Consider the following 18,743-nt stretch of genomic DNA (forward strand, 5'->3'; position numbering starts at 1 on the left):
GGCAAGGAAGGAACAGCAAAGGCTCCACAGACAAGAGAAAGGCCTTTGCCTTTGTCTATAGTTGTTCTACCAATGTTTGGTACAAATTAATGGACATTTTCATTAGGCAAAATGTAAAAGAATACATGCTCTAATAATTTTTAATTGAATTTCAAAACAGCATGTTTTGTTCAATGAACAATCTCTCAGGAGCATAAGTGTAGAATGACACAATGTAGGAAGTGACTAACCTGTGTTGCTTGTCCAAGCATCTAATCTAAAACAGGATTATGTTTGGACGAAATAAGAGACTGAAGTTACAGTTTTCCTTTGCACACGTGCAGTATAATACTGGCTCTACATTGTATGTCAAGAACAATGCTGTTTTATGTCTGTCTTCCACATAGATCTAGTTGGGATTCTGCTTGTTTGGCCAAGAGATGTAGCTTTAGCCTCAGTCTTTTAGCATATTAGCAAATTAATTGGTTAATTTCAACACTCATTAATTAATATGGTTGCTAATTGTTTTCAAAATGCAACATAAGCACAGAGCACAACATATTACGGAGAAGGAACATATGCTGGTGAAGACAGTACAGACAAGTTCCCAACAGATTCTCAATACTTATGTTTCTTCGTTCAGCAAACATGCACTAATATTTAACGCACAAACATTAAACTCAAACTTTTGGCATGTCTCTTTAAGCCCCTGGAGGACTACAGTGGCCTCAGTCACACAGAACATTCTGGATTCTCGTCAACACTACTGAACAAACAGGCAGAAAAGGGACAGTGGGAGTGCTGCAGGCTTTATGCTCCAAGAGTGAAACAGTGAGACAGAAAAATAGAAGTGTATGAGTAAAGAGAGAAACAGCAGAATGCAGACAGATCATGTCACAGCATAATGAGTTTGAGTAATTCTCAAAATTTTAAGTGTCACAATGGTTTGATTTCATTGATTCGTTTATTGATGCACAATGCAATTTGAATGCTATGACTTTATTTCTTAGGGTAACAAAACAAAAACATGATTTTTTATGTTAGTCATTAAATATTTGATTACTGAAAAAAATCTGCCTTTGGCTTTGATTACAGCTTTGCAAACTCTGACCATGACCTGTATTTTGCTGGAATCTCTCACTAGGCTGTCTGCAGACATTGCAAGAGCTGTTGTGCGATTGCTGGCTGCATGCTTCAAACACTACAATCCAATCAGAGGAACAGCGTTAAAATGGTTCCAATCCTATTTATCGGACAGATTCCAGTTTGTTCATGTCCATGATGAACCTTCCATATACACGAAAGTTAGTTATGGGGTTCCACAAGGTTCTGTGCTAGGATCAAGTCTGTTCACCTTGTACATGCTTCCTTTAGGTAATGTTATTAGGAAGCACTCTATTAATTACCACTGCTATGCAGATGACACTCAGCTATACCTATCTATGAAAACTGGTAACACAAACCAGTTAACCAGACTTCAAGCGTGTCTAACATCACATAAACGCCTGGATGACCAGTAACTTTCTACTTTTAAATTCAGAGAAAACAGAAGTTATTGTATTTGGGCCTAAAAACCTCAGAAATAGCTTTTCTAAAATTATAGCTACTTTAGATGGCACAGCCCTGGCCTCCAGCACTGCTGTGAAAAGCCGTGGAGTCATTTTTGACCAGGACATGTCCTTTAACTCACACAAGAAACAAATCATGAGAACTGCCTTCTTTCACTTGCGCAACATTGCCAAAATTAGGAACATCCTGTCTCAAAATGATGCAGAAAAAGTAGTCCATGCATTTGTTACCTCAAGGTTAGATTATTGTAACTCATTACTATCTGGATGTCCCAGTATCTCCATAAAAAGCCTCCAGTTAATCCAGAATGCTGCAGCCACAGTCCTGACAGGAACTAGCAAGAGAGATCATATTTCTCCTATATTAGCTTCTCTTCATTGGGTCCCTGTAAAATACAGAATAGACTTTAAAATCCTTCTCCTCACATACTCCTTCATACCTTAAAGAACTCATAGTGCCATATTATCCTAATAGAGCACTTCGCTCTCAGAGTGCAGGTCTACTTGTGGTTCCCAGAGTTTCCAAAAGTGGGAGGCAGAGCCTTTAGCTATCAAGCTCCTCTCCTGTAGAACCAGCTCCCAGTCTGGGTTCAGGAGGCAGACACTCTGTACTTTTAAGGCTAGACTTAAAACCTTCCTTTTTGACAAAGCGTATAGCTAGGTAACCCTGAACCTTCCCTTAGTTATGCTGCTATAGGCCTAGACTGCCTGAGATCTCCTACCCTAACCCTACCCTAAGCTGGAGCTGTATATCGCTGATGTGCAGTTACTGGCCCCACCAACCTGCAGTGTCTATTTGTTCTTTACTGTTGCTGTTCTTTTCTCTCTCCTCTATCCACTCACCCCAACCGGTCGAGGCAGATGGCCGCCCAAACTGAGCCTGGTTCTGCTGGAGGTTTTTTCTTCCATTAAAGGGAGTTTTTCCTCTCCACTGTCACCAAGTGCTGCTCATAAGAGATTTCTTGGGTTTTTTGTTTTTGTAAAGTGCCTTGAGATGATTATATTGTGATTTGGCTCTATACAAATAAAACTGAATTGAATTTCTCCCAAAGAAGTTCTATGGGATTGAGATTGGGTGACTCAGGAGGCCATATGATGACTGACAGCATGCCATCTTTTTCTTTCTTTTCCAAATGATTTGTGCACAACTTGGATTTGTCTTTGAGGTAGTTGTCTTGCTGCAGGTCAAAATTTGTGCTAATCAGTTGACTTCCTCAAGGTATAGCATTTTTTTTTCCTCAAAAATAAAAGTTATGCTAATGTGAAAACCACAATTTTAAACATTAAAGTACCAACAAATAATAAATGATAAATGTACAACTCATTAATTTGACATCTTTGTCTGTTGTAAGAAAACTGGGGGATAAGTAGCTAGTGTATTGGCTATGTTTTATTCGTTTATTTCGTTCTGTCAGTCCGAAGTGAGTTTTGGTTTGAGTTTTTTAATATATATTATGTTCACATAATATGAAGTGAACTTTTTCTAAAACTGCTAATTTTACCAGTATTAAACATACATTCACATGGCAGTTTTAACCTTTAAATCATACATACAATTGATGATTTCAGACTTCATCCTTTGAAATCACATGCAGCAACAACTTTGTGGTAGAAACCATCAGTTTAATTGCAGATGGAGGGACAGAAAGAGACGGAGCAGGAGATGAACAGTGTGGCATGATAGCACCAAAAACACCTCATGAGTGACAAAGAAGTCATCATCACTATTGGCTATATATAATCAGGTACATCCCACAGTGAGAGAGTGGGTGTATACATGCCTGTATGTGTGTGGCAAGGTCTTCCAGTCTGATAAACAACTACAGCGACTTCTGAGAAATGGAGTTATGATTCTTGACTCTGTTTCTGTGAGTAAAGGTCACTGACTAGCCAATAACTTCGGCAGGATTCAGCAGACTTACACGTGTAATTTGTATTTGGTACTTTATCATTCAGGGTTCCCAAGGCTTTCACAACACAACACACTAAACCAAACTAAAAATGACAGCCCAGTACATTCAATTATTATTGATAATTATTAAAGAACACCAAAACCCACATCAAGACCAAAGTGTACAGACTGTAAACTACATTAGTGATGTGTGCAAAATTATATATTACAGTGCAATTTCTGAAAATGCTGACCATAAAAAAAAAGACTTACCCCTAAAAAGACTTAACATGGCTATATATGTTGATGCTAATACCTAATTGAATAAACATATATCATGTCTATATTAATTAACAATTGGTTAATTGATGAACAGAAAGTTGTTATTTGAGTCTGGATCATGTTGGGAATGAGCAGACCTACCACATACATATTCTGTTCATCTACCATTGCTGAATGTCACATTAAACATTGTGCCTCTAATACTGGTATGTTGTATAAGAAAAATACAGTTGAGGCACTATGCTGACTTTTTTGGATTGAGTGCAAATAGTGGAAGCCATGTCAAAGACGTTTAATGCCAATATAGCAAAATCTTTGTCTAATACAGCTGAAGATTCAGTGGCATAGAAGCCAGCTTTTTACAGAATACCCAAACTAAAAGGGAAATTTAACTAACTATAGCATTAAAAAACAATAATAAAAATAATATATCACAAATAATTCTGTTGTTACCTTTAGCTACTATATAACAACCACAATTAAGCCATTTTTATATTTGTCTAAGGTTCTTTAAAATCAAGAAATTTAACTCTCCAACATAATGGCTAATATAATGGCTACTTGACAATAGACCAGCTTTATTGTTCACTAATTATTTCCAAGTCAACTAATGCAGGTCATTATAGCGTAAAACATTATTTCCCAATAATTACCTGGACCATCTACTGGCCTATTCATGCACCAAGCTTGTTTAATGAGTAGCGTGGCCCAATAAACAGAATCCTCTTGGAATCAATTAGGCTTTAAGCAAGTCACTCACAGAAACCAATGAAACCAAAAATTCAATGAGCGAAGAATGAGCAGGGAGATGGAAGTATATAAAAAGAAGCTTAAAAATTACACCTGATATCATGAAGAAATGACAAACCACAGACCAATACAGGACCCCGCACTCAGAAGTGTTTTCTCTACAGAGAATGGTCTACGTTCACATCTCAGCATGTGTTGGGCCACTGTGCATATTAACCGCACGCACGCGCAAAAAGCAGTGTAAAGGCAGGTTGTTTTCAGGGTTCAGAGTGCAGGCTATGTGCTACCAAGGAGTCTGGCATATTTTACAAGAGTCCAATCACGCTCCTTTTCACCCAGGAAAACAGGGGGTGCATTGACAGTAGACCAGGTCTGGACTGGACCGAGCAGCAATCAGTTTTCACTCCTCGTATATAACCATGAACACCAACAATTGAGACCTTCAGATGAATGGGACTTGCTTGATTTAACCACAGTTAGAACACTAAAATAGACCGAGGCCTTAAAGTTCATAAAATACCTGTTGCATTGCGTTGTATTTACTTCTGAATAGGAAGTGTTGCTTGTGTGGTAAATTCTACCATTTATTGGGTCTGAAAAATAAACTGTTTTATGTCACCCAAAGTCACAGAAAGTGTCTTGTTTATGTGAGGTCAGATTTTTTTTTTTTTTGACAGTATGAATTATAAAATATGCAACTAGGGCTGGTCAGAAATTAAATATGATCAGTCTTACTATTTAGATAAATTACAAAGTAATCTAATTATGACCGTTACCACTGAACAGAAAAAAACAAATATTAATTTAAACCTTGTGTAAACTAAGGACATTATAATTCAAAATTTGTTTGTTTTTTTTTCCCTGCGCATTTTCAATATTTCCATGCGGTTCAATGATATAACAAATTTGACATTTAACTGCCCACATCTTAAAGGTGTATATGTAAAATTAGTTATTGTGAATTATAATCTTTTTATATACGAACATACAACAGTTTAAACTCAAACTATTTCAGACTATGTTTTAAAAGATTTATTTCATTTTCTTAATGCTTTTGATTTTACTGTTCCACAAGACATAACAACACTAAGTGCACTCCTGCGCAATTGACAAATTTCATTAAAAATTGTGCCATCTTATAATAGTATTATTCATTTTTAAGATGAAGTGTAGAAACTGAATAACTATTTATTATTACTTTATCACACAAAAAGGGGTTCAACCAATGAAAGTTTAAAAAGAAGCAAAGAGGAGTTTACCTGTGATCAGTACAAATCGGTTTACCTGTGACCTATGTCCTTGAATTTTTTAACCTTACAATAATGGCACCCTAAACTTACCTACACTATAAAAAGTCAAAATTAAAAAAAAATATATACATATATATATGACCTGGCCAAGAACATCCCCTTCCCTGACTTGAATTCAATAGAAGACCTCTGGAATATTTTAAATTTAAAGGTAAAGTAAAACCAAAAAAAAAAAAAAAACAAAGTGAAAAGAATCATCTGAAGAATGGCAGAACATCTGCCCATAGATGTGCATTACTGTGGTAAAAAGTCAATCACACAAAATATTCAACAGATTAAGGAACAGTATCTTGCTAATCAAAATATGGATCTTCTATTCTTTTCACTTCTGATAGTTACAACAGGTTATCATTCTCCATCTGTTTCCAAAAGGTCTTACTGGAGAACCAAGACCTCAAATCAGAGATGATACTGCCAATAATCAAACTTTGCACTAATGAAGGAGTCAAACACAGTACCTGAAATATGCAGGTTGGTATTAAATTTAAAAAATTCTGACTTTAATTAAAAATGGAGAACCACTGTTATGTACTGCAGTTGTTAGTGATTGTCAATAATGATACCCTAATTTTAGTAACTCTAGTAATTTTAGAACCCAGTCTTGTACATCACGTTTATTAACTAACGCGGTCACTGGGGCCTGGCTTTTGTGATTTAATGTAAATTAAACACCTTCTGGTCTGAAAGTGCTTTTCTTTCTAGACTAAATATCTGAAAACACAAAAGGTACAAATATTTAATACTTCAAATTTTAAAAGGAACATAAATAACTTAATTTGTTACCATACTTCAACCTAAAGTGCAATAATTCACCTGTTAACACTACAATACAGTACACTCCATTACAGGGGTGGTCACGCTGGTATTTAAAATGTAATAATGTAATGCGTCAACCAATAGAAAAGAGATGGCTTCAACACGCATTCTACATGAAGCCACATGCTATGCAAAATCATGAGTGTTTCCCTTCTTAATTACACTACTAGTATGAACATCAACAGAAACTCATTCATGAAATCAATGAGAGGCCTCATTAGCACTCATCAGTGAGAGGCCTTGACCACTCATTGATGAAAAATGAACAGCAATACACACAGACAAGGGTCCTACAGAATGAGCACGACAAGAGCAAGACTGACTGTGTGCCAGAGACTGATGAAGAAACACAGTGTAAGAACCCACTTCAGTGATGGCCAGTATGTACATACCGGTGGATTTCCATTTTGGAGGCCAGCACACATCACTGGCTGAGGGTGAAGCTGGAGGCTTTGGATTGTTGTCCAGATGACTGGATCTGCATGGCTCCACACAGCCTGCTAGCCACTGCGTCCCCTCCTTCCTGCTAAACAACCCCACCAGCCACCCCTACTCCTCACTTCTCCCCCTACTAGCCTTTCTCAGCTCTTCTCAGTCAGGGTCTCGTCTTCTAGCGTCCTTTCTTTCACTCAGCCAGTCTTTTTGGTTTCTCTCTCTCTACCAAACAGCATTCTTTAAAGCAAGGTGCCAGACACCCCCTTCTACCTCCTCTCCTCAAAGCCCCTGAATCAGGGTGATTCCTTCCTTATTCATATGTGCAATGTCAGCGAGGAAGCCAATGAGGTTAGCACATGAAGGAGCCATCCAGACAGTCAGTCAGCTGTGTTTTTCCCATGGCAGCGGTACCAGCCAGCACACACACAGTTCAATCCTGGCTTTTCACCACCGTGGCAACAGCAGGGGTATCCAGGCAACAGGCTCCAGCTCGTGAAAACCCACTCTTACACTCCCTAGGCTCCGTGGCGAAGGTTGCTGGGGAGCTGTTGGGAAGGAAACCACCGCGGTGCTATCGCGCAGCCCAGCACGTCTCAGCTTAGGAGAGTTCAAGTAGGGGTGTAGGGGTGTTATTTCTAATCTGTACCTCTATGTTACTTTTCTTTCACTTGTCTGGCGCTCTCTGCTATATCTATCTTATGCCTTTTGTCTCTCACTTGATCTCTCCCTCTTTCATCTGCCTGTGGTTCCCTCCCTTCCTCCCTCCCAGCTCCTTGCTCTGATTTTATGTGTGTGACTATCCACACACTTGCACTCACTCTATTTCTAACTCACCATACACCCACTCAACTCAGCTCTCTCTCTCACCAAAATAAATATGCTAAAGAGCGTTAGGAACACTGAGCAGCCAGAATAAGTGATATTTGGTGGCACTGGAACAAGGATTAATATATCATGTCTTATCATCTGACAAAGGCACAGTTCTGACAAGGGATTGTCATTTTCATACAACTATTCGCAGCAAATATGGTGCGTTTGTGAGCAGCATACATATTCAGGTTCACTGTTATTTGCATACCAATGTATGACATACATTAGACAAACAAAATCTCATCCCTGCGTGACTACAGTGTAACACAGAACAGACATGAGCAACAAATTCAAAACAAACTGCTTCAAAAAAATACAATGCCTTGAAGTCTCTCGGCAGATAAAGCACACTCACAAACTCCAGCAGCAGAGAATGGTGTTTGGACAAAACACCATCATTTGTGCACCATTCTTTGTCAATATGAACACACAATTCCACCAGCAAGAGTATTTCTGGACTTTCTTTTGGCTCAGTAGCAAGTTAGCCCAAATTGATTTTCATTCTTTTTATGCTATAACTATACCTGATCGACCACATGCCAATACTGTATGTAAAACTGTATACAATACTGTAAAATCAATGTTTAATTCAACTCTTTTCATTTGGACGATAGATTTCCAATTGCACTGCTAAGGTTCCATAGTGAACCCAGCTGGAACTAATGAATGCACAAAATATACAGGTAGATACAGAAGGATTCTGGTTTAATTAGCCAGTGCTGACTGTTAGTTTTGTCATTCTGAATGGCAAACATGGCCAGCACCAGATCATCTCATCAGTAACTAATTACAGTTAATGCCATCTGTATCATTTCCAACAGCAAAAATGAAATTTGGCTGTTGTCCATTTAATGTGGGCTCTGAAAGCCATCGCCTGCATCCAACTATCCAGACTCTAAATCACCTAGTTAAACTCACCCTAATATCAATAATTTAAGCAAAGCTATAAACCGAATGGCTGACCGTATGAGTTATTCATTTCATTAGTAAGTAGCATTAGACATAACATCCCAGTACTGCAAAGGTGACAGATCCAGGAAAAGAAGGGATGAGTGCAGACAAGAAGACAGAGACACTGTAAATAGTTCTGTTAAAAACAAGGCAGAAGAAAGAGAGGGCTGAACAGCAAGACGTCTTCTCTCCCTTGAGGCCTGATGCCATTTCAGGCTGTGTCACTGCAGGAGGCTGCAGGGCACAGGTGGCTCAAACACCAAACACACACAGCAAACAAGGTAGTCTTCCATGGTGGTACTTACATCCTGATCATTTGAGGGAAAACGTTTTCCTGTTAGTCAAACTGTATCAGAATTTAAGTATCAAAACGGCTCATTAAACAAAAGCAAGGGTGGATGGTGACAGTGAAGGAGCTGAAGTCAATAAAGCAAAGCAGAGTTGCAAAGTGGTCACCTTAAAAATTAATTATATTAATCCTAGGGATCACGCTGATGTGATCATAATTTTAATAACAGCAGCCCCTCTGACTTTAAACTGTTGTATTCATCTGGCTACACCACACACTGTATTGAGCAAACTAAAAAGCTTTTTACTGGCCCTGCTGGCTGGCACCTGTGTCTCAGTAGTGCTTGAAGTAAGAACTGACTTAACTTTGGCATACAACTGTTTACTGCTCTCTAAGATGCAACGTGAGTTTTAGTGAATCCTCAGACCTTAAAAAAAAAAAAAAAAAAAAAAACAAGAAACAAGTGCTACATTCAAGACAAGCTAGAGGAATAACCAGGAGCAAACAGCAAAAGAGAAGGTGAATGTTCTGACTAGTAAAATTCAATATAATAAAGCAAATTGTCTTGAACCAAGATACTGTGAGACGTAGTAAGGCCTCACAAAATACTCATATCAGATGGCAGATTTTATGCACAACATATACACACGTCTCTCATAGGATACAGCAAGTCACACAGTTCAAACAGCAAAACACTGAAATAAATATTACAGTGAAACATCAGATTTCCCTCTGTCTCTAATCTGTCCAGGAATGTTTTTAAGAGGTTTTTTGACCAACATAATAATTCACCATCAGCCCTCCGCTTTAATTAAACTCTCCAAAAAGCCTTCTCTTCTTAATGTGTGTGCGCTGCTGAGGAACAAGTCAGCAGTCCTCTTTGCCACAGCAGGCAAAAAAAAAAAAAAAAAAAAAAACAGAGCTGACTAAACAGTGACAGACAGACAGACAGACAGACAGAGAGAGAGAGACAGAACTTTTATTTCCTGTAGGTGGCATCTTTTTCTTCATTTTTTCAGCTAGTTTTTACCAACTTGTGAGTATTTCTGCTGTTTAGTTACAGTAGATAGGATGTCAGGACTATGCTGATCCTGCATTCAATGTGCCTGTATCAGGCACAGAGGATCAATCAATGGAGATACAAGCTCAGAGAAGATGTCAGATTCAGAGCAACATCTCTATCATCCTCTTGCCCCTGTGCCTGAAAAAATTTCTAGGGGAAACATTGCAATAGGTGGCAGACAGGTGCACACAGACTGTTAGGGTGGTGTGCCCATAATACACCACTGGCCATCACAATGGTGCATTTAGTTCTCAACAAAGGCATAGTGACAATACATGATATAGTTACTGTGCTCACACAATGCACAGGGTGTGGGAACACTCCTCTAATAAACAGACAGCTTTTTATTACTGCAGAAATATCAACACTGATCAGAATACAGCCATTGTCCTTTCATAACTCCGACAGGATGTTTTTCAGGTGCACTAAAGTGAGAAGGCACCAAGGAGAAAGCCCTGAAATGGAAAGTGTCCAGTAGAACCTGAAGTGCTGCTCTGGCATTTTTAATGATAATTCTCATCCGAAGCTTGACCCTGAAACCAGTGTAAAGCAAATCTTGCATGTAGCCAGTCTAAAAATGGCTACATGGACTGAATATCTTAGATAAAGCAGCCTTGAATCTGCTAACTCTGGAGTCAGGCAGGTATGTGTTTTCTTTAATCTCTGCTTTCAACAATTCGTTTATTAAGACATAATCCTCCTTAGTCATGAAAACAGAGGTAAAACAACCAGACTTCCACTGCCAGTGGTGGAGACTGCCCTTCCCTAAAAACAAAAAGAGAAAAGAGACAACTCTGCAGTTTGTCCATGCATGCAGATTTTTTATGGCCAACAGTTTCATTTTCTCGTCAGGCAACATTGGGGCCATAATAAAGGCAACATTGGGGCCATAATAATTTTTAGGAGAAGTCAGGTAACCTATAACGAATGGAAAACTCTCAGGCACAGGCAAGGACCGGTCCACCAAATACAGGACTGACACAGACGACCACGGTTTATTCCCTGTTTCAAACGATGCGGTCTGTGATCATTCCACAACCTTTTCCATGTTTGATTTTAACTATAATGATGACAGTCTTACACTAAAATACTCATTTTAACCCATATTGCAATGTTCTTCAAGAGAGATTTTGACTCGTCGTAGCACAAATGAGCCCAGATGTAATCCATGATACTAATGATTCCATTCATGTGGTGCACTAAGCTGCTCTACTGAGTCAGATTACTGATTATACTTGAAATATACATGACTAAAATCACCTTTCAAGGCCAGAGAGCACGCAGACAGCTGGATGGTACAGTTCTGTGTACGGGGACAGGAGCATGACTCTGAGCTGTTGTCATTTGGCTGGCACTGTTTTTGTTGTCCTTTCTGTACAATGACGTCATTGTTGCTGGGTGAATTCACTGTACTGAAGACAAGTCTGACAACTGGTAACAGACACATGTAGCTTTATGAAGGAGGGGACAGCACACCAGGCAAAACATGACTTAAAGCATCAACAACTAATTCAGCTTCATTATTTCCACTTATTACACTAAGGCACATATGGAATGACTTGCACCACTTACTTGCATTTATGTATACATTTGTCTTAAGATGTGGTCAGACCTTCACCTAAACTATGAATTTCAAAATGCACTAATAATACCCAAGACTTTGATTCAGAAGACTCAGAGATTGAGAAGAGATTAAGAATTGTACATACAGTATGTCTTAAGGTGGAAACAGTTACAAAGTCATCTCAGAGTATTTAGATTTTCTAAAATCTGATTGTGTATTTAGATTTTAGAAAATCTAAATACACAATCAGTTTGTCTGATTGTGTATGTAAATGAAGAAGATTTAGTTCTGTGGCTTCTCTGCCTCAATTCAAGTCTAGGTCCCGTTTTTAGTCTATCAATGACGCTCCGTTAACATCCTAATTACGCTGCCGACGACCAACTCATGGGGCTTTCCCACTGTATTGACGCCTACCCCGACTAAGGTACGCTCTTTTCTCATGAAAGCAGACGCTCTCTGACATTCAACAGTTATTTGTTATAAACATCCGAGTCCATAGTTAATGTAGCTAGATAAATTACTTTGAGAATTATCTTTCAGTAGAAACATTCACAACAGTTTGAGTTAACATGGAAGGTATGAAATTAATTCCTCATATTAAATGTAGGTGATGTACACAATTCATTACATTTGAGAGGAATCAATTCATACAATTGATGGCACAAGTTTAGGTTTAGTTTCTACTGGTTCCTAGCTGCCTGTTGAAGTACAGGCACAGATTCACTTTAATTTTGATACTTTAAATACTGTTGCAGATAATACCAAGATATTTTTACTAGATAGTTGAATTTAAAAGCAGGACCTCTAGATGTAGTTGAGTATTTTTGAGTATTTCAGTGTCATATTACTATATACTATATTAATTTATTCATTTAGCAAATTATTTCAAGGGCACACAATTCAGCAGTATCTGAATCCCCACTGGGACTAGGTTCTATTTGGGATCCTGGAACAACTGCAAAACACAATATTTGAGGAAAGCACTTAAGAAAAAGGGGGAACGGCAAGACCTCTGAAAATTTCTAATGTTGAACACATAACATATTAAAGAATTGGTTATTGTTGATGACTTGAGAAGGACAAGGGCTTTGTCTCAACCTACTGCTGGTGTGGCACTGCATTCTGTGTCTATCTGATTATGTGACCTATAGCAGTGCAGCAACTAGTTTGCTTTCAGTTAACATTGAGTGCACTGTGCATGTAAAACATCAGTAATGTGTTTCATTGATATTCACTGTTTGCTAAAGTAGAATGAATTGTTTTCACTGTGGTGCAACACAGCCCCTACCAAGGAGCACACAAGGATCAAGCGAAAAGTCCAAACACGGCTAATAAAGGACACAGAGTGGCGACAAAAATGTGAAAATCCTAACAGCAAAGCACAATGTTAAGTACTAAACGTGCTATTAGTGTCAGTGTCATGCTAATCTGAAAATTGGTTTATAATCACAATTACAATGGCCAATAATGTTACTAAATGGTAAAAGCAAAATTTTTAAATAATAATATAGCTTTTGTTACACAAAATAGTTTAAGTTGCTGACGCACTGAGCGGATATAAAAAAAAAACAGCCCACCTTTAAAACAAGTCATTTAAACAAATTTGATGAAGCATTAAGATTTGATGAGTAAATTCAGCATGACATTCAGATTCTACAAGATCCTATCAAACCCATCCCTAGTGCTCACAGTGATACAACACAACAGATGCTGCAACAGCAGGCAAACATAAAATGGCCCACATCATTATCACAAGCATACACTTTTAGAATAACTCAACAGTGCAAGACTACAAAGACCTTTTTTTTTTTTTTTTTTTTTTATAAACAAGTTTCCTTTGCCGTCTTTAACTAAATACAACAGCAGCACCAGATGTGCCTCATCACCTCATGCAGAGATGAATTTTATCCTATAACCGACTATAAACTCCCTCTGACTGGAGGAGTGTAACATCCACTGCAGTTCTATAAATATAAAAACATCATCTCATCTGGTGAGAGAGACTTCTTCACACAATAGCTCCAAATAACAAATAGGTGGATGGCGCTAAAAGCTAAGGCTAGTTTCTCCTGAGTGATAAGAAATGTCAAAGAGATAGTGTGGACAGACGGGTAGAAAAGCAGGCAGGTATACTCAAAGACAAGGCTTATCCTCCATCATAAGCTATCGTCTTCAGAAGTTATCTTCTAGGCAAGCTCAGATGCAGTAGCTACCTTTTAGGTGACGTTAATGAAGGTAAAGAAAGGAAAATGTTGAAACTGATTAAGCCTCTGGCCCTTTTTGACTTAAATTTTCTAGTAGCTCCACCACTTCACAACCACCAGATAAAACTTACGAGTCACGAGTCATCTTGGTGTCGGCAATGTGAATCCGGCACCTCTGACTAAAAGAAAAGAAATGTTTGGTCTAATTCTTCCAGTGTCTATCAGCCCACACACTGACAAAAGCTGCTTGACTGCTGGCAGGACGAACTGACTGACTGACTGACCGACCGACCTTGCAGGGGGGAAAGTGAGTCGGCACTTAGATGGACAGTGACAGTGGGGAGGAACCAAGGGTGGCTAAAAGTGGAGCAGCTGGATGGGCGTGGGTGCTGTGAGTGTTCAGTTGGGGATCACTGAGGAGACCAACCCTCCCCCATAAGAATGTTTCTCTGCCCTGTCCAAAAATAAATATCGCGACAGGCACACGTCATCAGGCTGGATTATATTATATTGATTATAAAGCCTCTAGGTTCATCATTCTGATACAGAACTTAAAATCTGTTACCAAAGAAAGTAACATGTCATCCTAAACAGATAATGCCATTAAGACATCATAATCCCAAGTATTAACTTAAGTAATGTGTTAACAGAAGTTTGAAACATTAACCTACATTTAAAAGAATCCCATTGGGCTATTCAGAGCCATTTCCAAATGCCAAAATAAAGTTTAGAAACATCCCAGTTCAACGCCTTTGTCAAAAGTTGAATTATTCATGTCTGGATGTCACATTTACAGTTAAAAATGTCATCAGGATGACATTTCCGCTGATGTCAGCACAGCTGTCTGGGGGCTTTCTTTACATGAGACGTTTTGAAGTGAAGGTGTAAACGTTTAAAAGTGAATGATGGTTGAATTCCCTACAGCTGCTTCAGACCCAGGGTCTTGCGTCTGAAATCGCATACTATCTGGTAGGCACTACATTTGAGCAAGTACGTGCTTCCCGTCTTAACTACAAAAGTCTCTGTTAAAGAAAGCAGTGTTAACAGGCTGACATACATCATTGATGTTACCTTGATCTGCTCAGTAATAGTAATGAATAAACATCTTTTTACAACCGACTCACAAAATCATCTTACAGATTTACATCGTTTAAACTTTCAATAAGTCAGCCGTTTATTTAGATCATATTAACCAAGTGCAAATTAACCACAATGAACAACATTTTTCTCTGAGGTACATTTGAAAAGAGCCACGGCGGCGCTTTCCGCCATATGACGACTCCTTTCCCGTGGCATCATGGGATAGCCAAGTGTCCATCATATGCACACTACACAATTTGAGTGGAAGTAGCGATTCATTTCAGTACTTCTCACCTACTGTTTTTCCACATACTACACATTGGGACATACTACTCGCCTCGCATACTATATAGTAAAGAAGTATGCAATTTCAGATGCTGCCTTGGTATTGTTCATGCTGTCAAACTGTCATAGCTCAAAGGGACACCTGAATTGAACAAAGAACTCTTTCACACAAGTCAAGTCAAAAACAAAATCCAATCACGAGTCAAAAAATAAAATAGTCGCTTTTCTTTAAAATGAGTAAAGAGAGGCAATCATATCTTTTTTGTAATTTGTGACTTGGTCTTCCTACAGAGGTTTTAGGGTATGGACAATGTACAGAGATTTAAAATGCATCGTTTGATATTTAACGCTTTACCTGAAATTTTGAGGACCTTTGAGTCAACTCAACAGAGGACAATCTGAATGGTTTTCGGACTTACTTTCAATAAAGAATAATAACGATAAAACAGTGTTTCCTTTCAACACTTCCACTCATCACTGTGGCAAAACTTATTAACTTATTAAAAAGACCAACGGAACTCTTTCATATTTCTTAGAACTGCTGGAGGACACTCCCCTTTTTTGTCTCTCTATACCGCAGGAACTGAGAGCTAGAATAAATCTTAGAACATTGTTTTGGGGGACTTTTCTAGCTTCTACATTTGGAGTAGGTACTTTGCAGTACAATAGGAACCACAAGTAACCTTTATGTTGATTCATCAAACACTAAGCCAAGGCAACACCAGCCACCACCATTTTAAAAAGCTAATTTTAGTTGATGACAGCTTTTGATGTGGAAAAAAAAACTCACAAATTGAGAAATGCCAAAATTCAGGCTTCCTTTAGCCTGTGCAATGGAAGAAATATCAAGGAGCTCTTAAAATATGAACATTTTCACTAGTATTGTTGCATGGTGTACAATTGCTATAACGTAGCTATACCAACCATCAGCTAGCTTCTTTTAAAGTTGCCCACTCTCTCCACCCTCCTCCTACCCACTCTCAAACACTCTCCATTCATTCATCCCATTCCCTTCAGACCCTTCCTGTGCTCCATCCCTCCCAGTTTGCCCTTCTGTCCACCCTAAACCCTCCCCTCATCTCACCTCTCATGCTAACAGGCCATTCATGTGGTCTCTATGGTGATGTGATTTTTTTTTTTTACTGGGCCAGTGGGCTGACAGAATTAAGGACATTAAGGCCATCCTGTGAATGTGTGTGTGTGTGTGTGTGTGTGTGTGTGTGTGTGTGTGTGTGTATTGATACACATCCATTAACAGAGACAGTGTGAAAAAGATTATTCCAGATTTTTCCTTAGTAAAACTGTGACTGTGTGGTCATTTAACTCCCACTCTGCCACAACCACAACCACTGTGCCACTACAATTCAGATTTTCTAGATTCAAACTGTGCTTATGTACTGTACTTACACATACCAGGATTAATTCCTCCCAAGCCAGAACCACTGCCGGCCTGACTGGTTAAACCTGCTGAAGGGGGAACAACAGTTACTGTACAACTTTGTTATGTGTGTGCATAAAAGCACAGATCAGCCAGCATTAGCTGCTGACTTGGCTACAGCAGAACAGCAAATGTTAGCAGTGTTTGGTAGCAACGCTCTGTTGCTACAATAAGCACCAGTAGACGCATCTATCAAACAAGACTGAGTGGATGATAGATGGAAAGATACTAAATGTCATCAAAGAATTTCCTGCCTACAATAAGGACACTAATCAAATTTTCCATGTGAAAGTGGCTGGATTTCAACTTGAGAAGCTGGCACTTATGAATGAGATGCTTATTTTATTTAGAAGCTGTGGCAGAAACTCCAGAAAATACATGGTCTAAATCTGGAGCACATCTTCTTCTGCCAAAGCTGAGTCTTGACTCACCTGGTGGAAGAAGAAGCTGTGGAGCTGCATGTGAAATGAGCAATAGGAACTATCTGAATCCAGGTTAAGAAAAAGGAAGCAGTATTCCAAAAATGTCACAAACCCAACTCAACTGCACTGGCTGCATATTTTCTCTACTTTGAAGTTGTGATGGGCTGCTTGGGCTGCTCTGTCAGTTTATATGCTCCACCTAAAAATACACCCCCCCCTGCAGACTTGTAATGGAGCTGTAAAAGCTCTGTACATAACCTTCTTTACAATTGGACTCGCTGTTTCCTGCTTAACTACATATCTGTTAAACTGCATTCCAAAAGCAGCAAGATATGTGGTAGAAAACCAGTTTCAAATGTCCACAGACACCATTAACTACAGTAAAATTCAGTTCTCTGCTGCCCATCCATACACACTGTATGTTCTAAGCATTTAATAGTTTTGCCCAAACATGGCTAAATCCACTGCTTCTGACAGAGCAACATGGGTGCTGTGTATTTAGCTCCATACTAGTGTTTGGAAATGTTGGAACATATTGAGAATAATCAAACCCTGAGTGAAGTGCAAGAAACCCTGCAGAGCTGTTTCTTCCACCTTCATCATTTATAGTTTAAAAATGCATTGTGTCACCAGCCCCAAGCAAGTCACATGTTTAATGTTACAGAATTCAGGTCCAACTCTGGTTGATGCCACTTGACTAAACTATGCACAGTTTACAGGTAGTGTGCACTAGAGTCAGCTGAATCCACAGTCTCCTTCTCCACCACCCACAGTCACTGGTCTCTCTCTTTACTGTCAGACACAATGGTGTCTTAGGCAGCTTCTATAAATGAATTTGAAGATAGCAGATAGCAGCAGACGTAATCCAGCAAACGCTTCTGTGTGACAAGCGGGGACAAAGAGATTATGTTTAGACTTCTGCTACATGAAGTGCAGGTTTATGCCATAGTGACACCATTGAATAACAGTATGTTTTAAATCTGTCATAGGGAAACGCACAGCTGTTGGTCGTGCGAGGACAATAACACTGGCATGCTCCTATGAGATCGGTGGGGCAACATGCAGGTGACAGCGCTCACAGGTTACTGCAGTGATAGTAACGTTCTGTCAGTGTTCGTTTCTTTTTTATCCTGCCTGCATAGATAAACAACTGCATTACCCTCTATCCTTGGCATCAGAAAATCAAGGCAGTCATAGAAACATAGACCACTGCATGTCTTTTAAATTCATCAGATGACGAGAGCGGTATGTTCATGTTTACTCACGCACAGCTCTTAAACCTTTCCCTAAAGCATCCTTCAACAAAATAAGCGCCTGGTTTCACTTGACTTGCTTCTTGGTGACATTAATAAAGGAGAGCGGTTTGTAAAATGTTTTGTTGAGGCCATTCCTACTCAGCCTGTGCCCCCTCTGAAGCCAGTTTGTGCTGAGCCTGTGGAATTCCACTCACACAGGGGTCTGTTTGTGTGTGTGTTGTCATCTTATGTAGGACATTCACAGAGTCCTGGGTCTGCATCTATGTACCATCGTCTGTGTTTTTAGTTTT

At 39.0% G+C, this 18,743-nt stretch overlaps 1 protein-coding gene across 6 annotated transcripts in view; it reads right to left on the minus strand.

The window, feature by feature from the left end:
* The window catches only part of enah (ENAH actin regulator), a 103,884-nt gene that overhangs the window by 60,875 nt on the left and 24,266 nt on the right, over nt 1-18,743 (minus strand). For 4 of the 6 annotated variants that reach the window (XR_003296327.1, XM_026318321.1, XM_026318319.1 and 1 more), the window contains exon 1: nt 14,104-14,256. The exons of 1 other annotated variant lie outside the window; for it this stretch is intronic. Coding sequence is in view for 4 of the 5 variants with exons in the window: in XM_026318321.1 (XP_026174106.1) it covers nt 14,104-14,117 (14 nt within the window). In the remaining variant the exon portion in view is untranslated. Of the gene's footprint in view, nt 1-6,988; nt 7,114-14,103; nt 14,257-18,743 lie in introns of those variants that run through there. One more of the 6 variants, XM_026318316.2, reaches the window with a different exon arrangement.

This window comes from Mastacembelus armatus, chromosome 24 (assembly GCF_900324485.2).
Source record: "Mastacembelus armatus chromosome 24, fMasArm1.2, whole genome shotgun sequence".
NCBI lineage: Eukaryota > Metazoa > Chordata > Actinopteri > Synbranchiformes > Mastacembelidae > Mastacembelus > Mastacembelus armatus.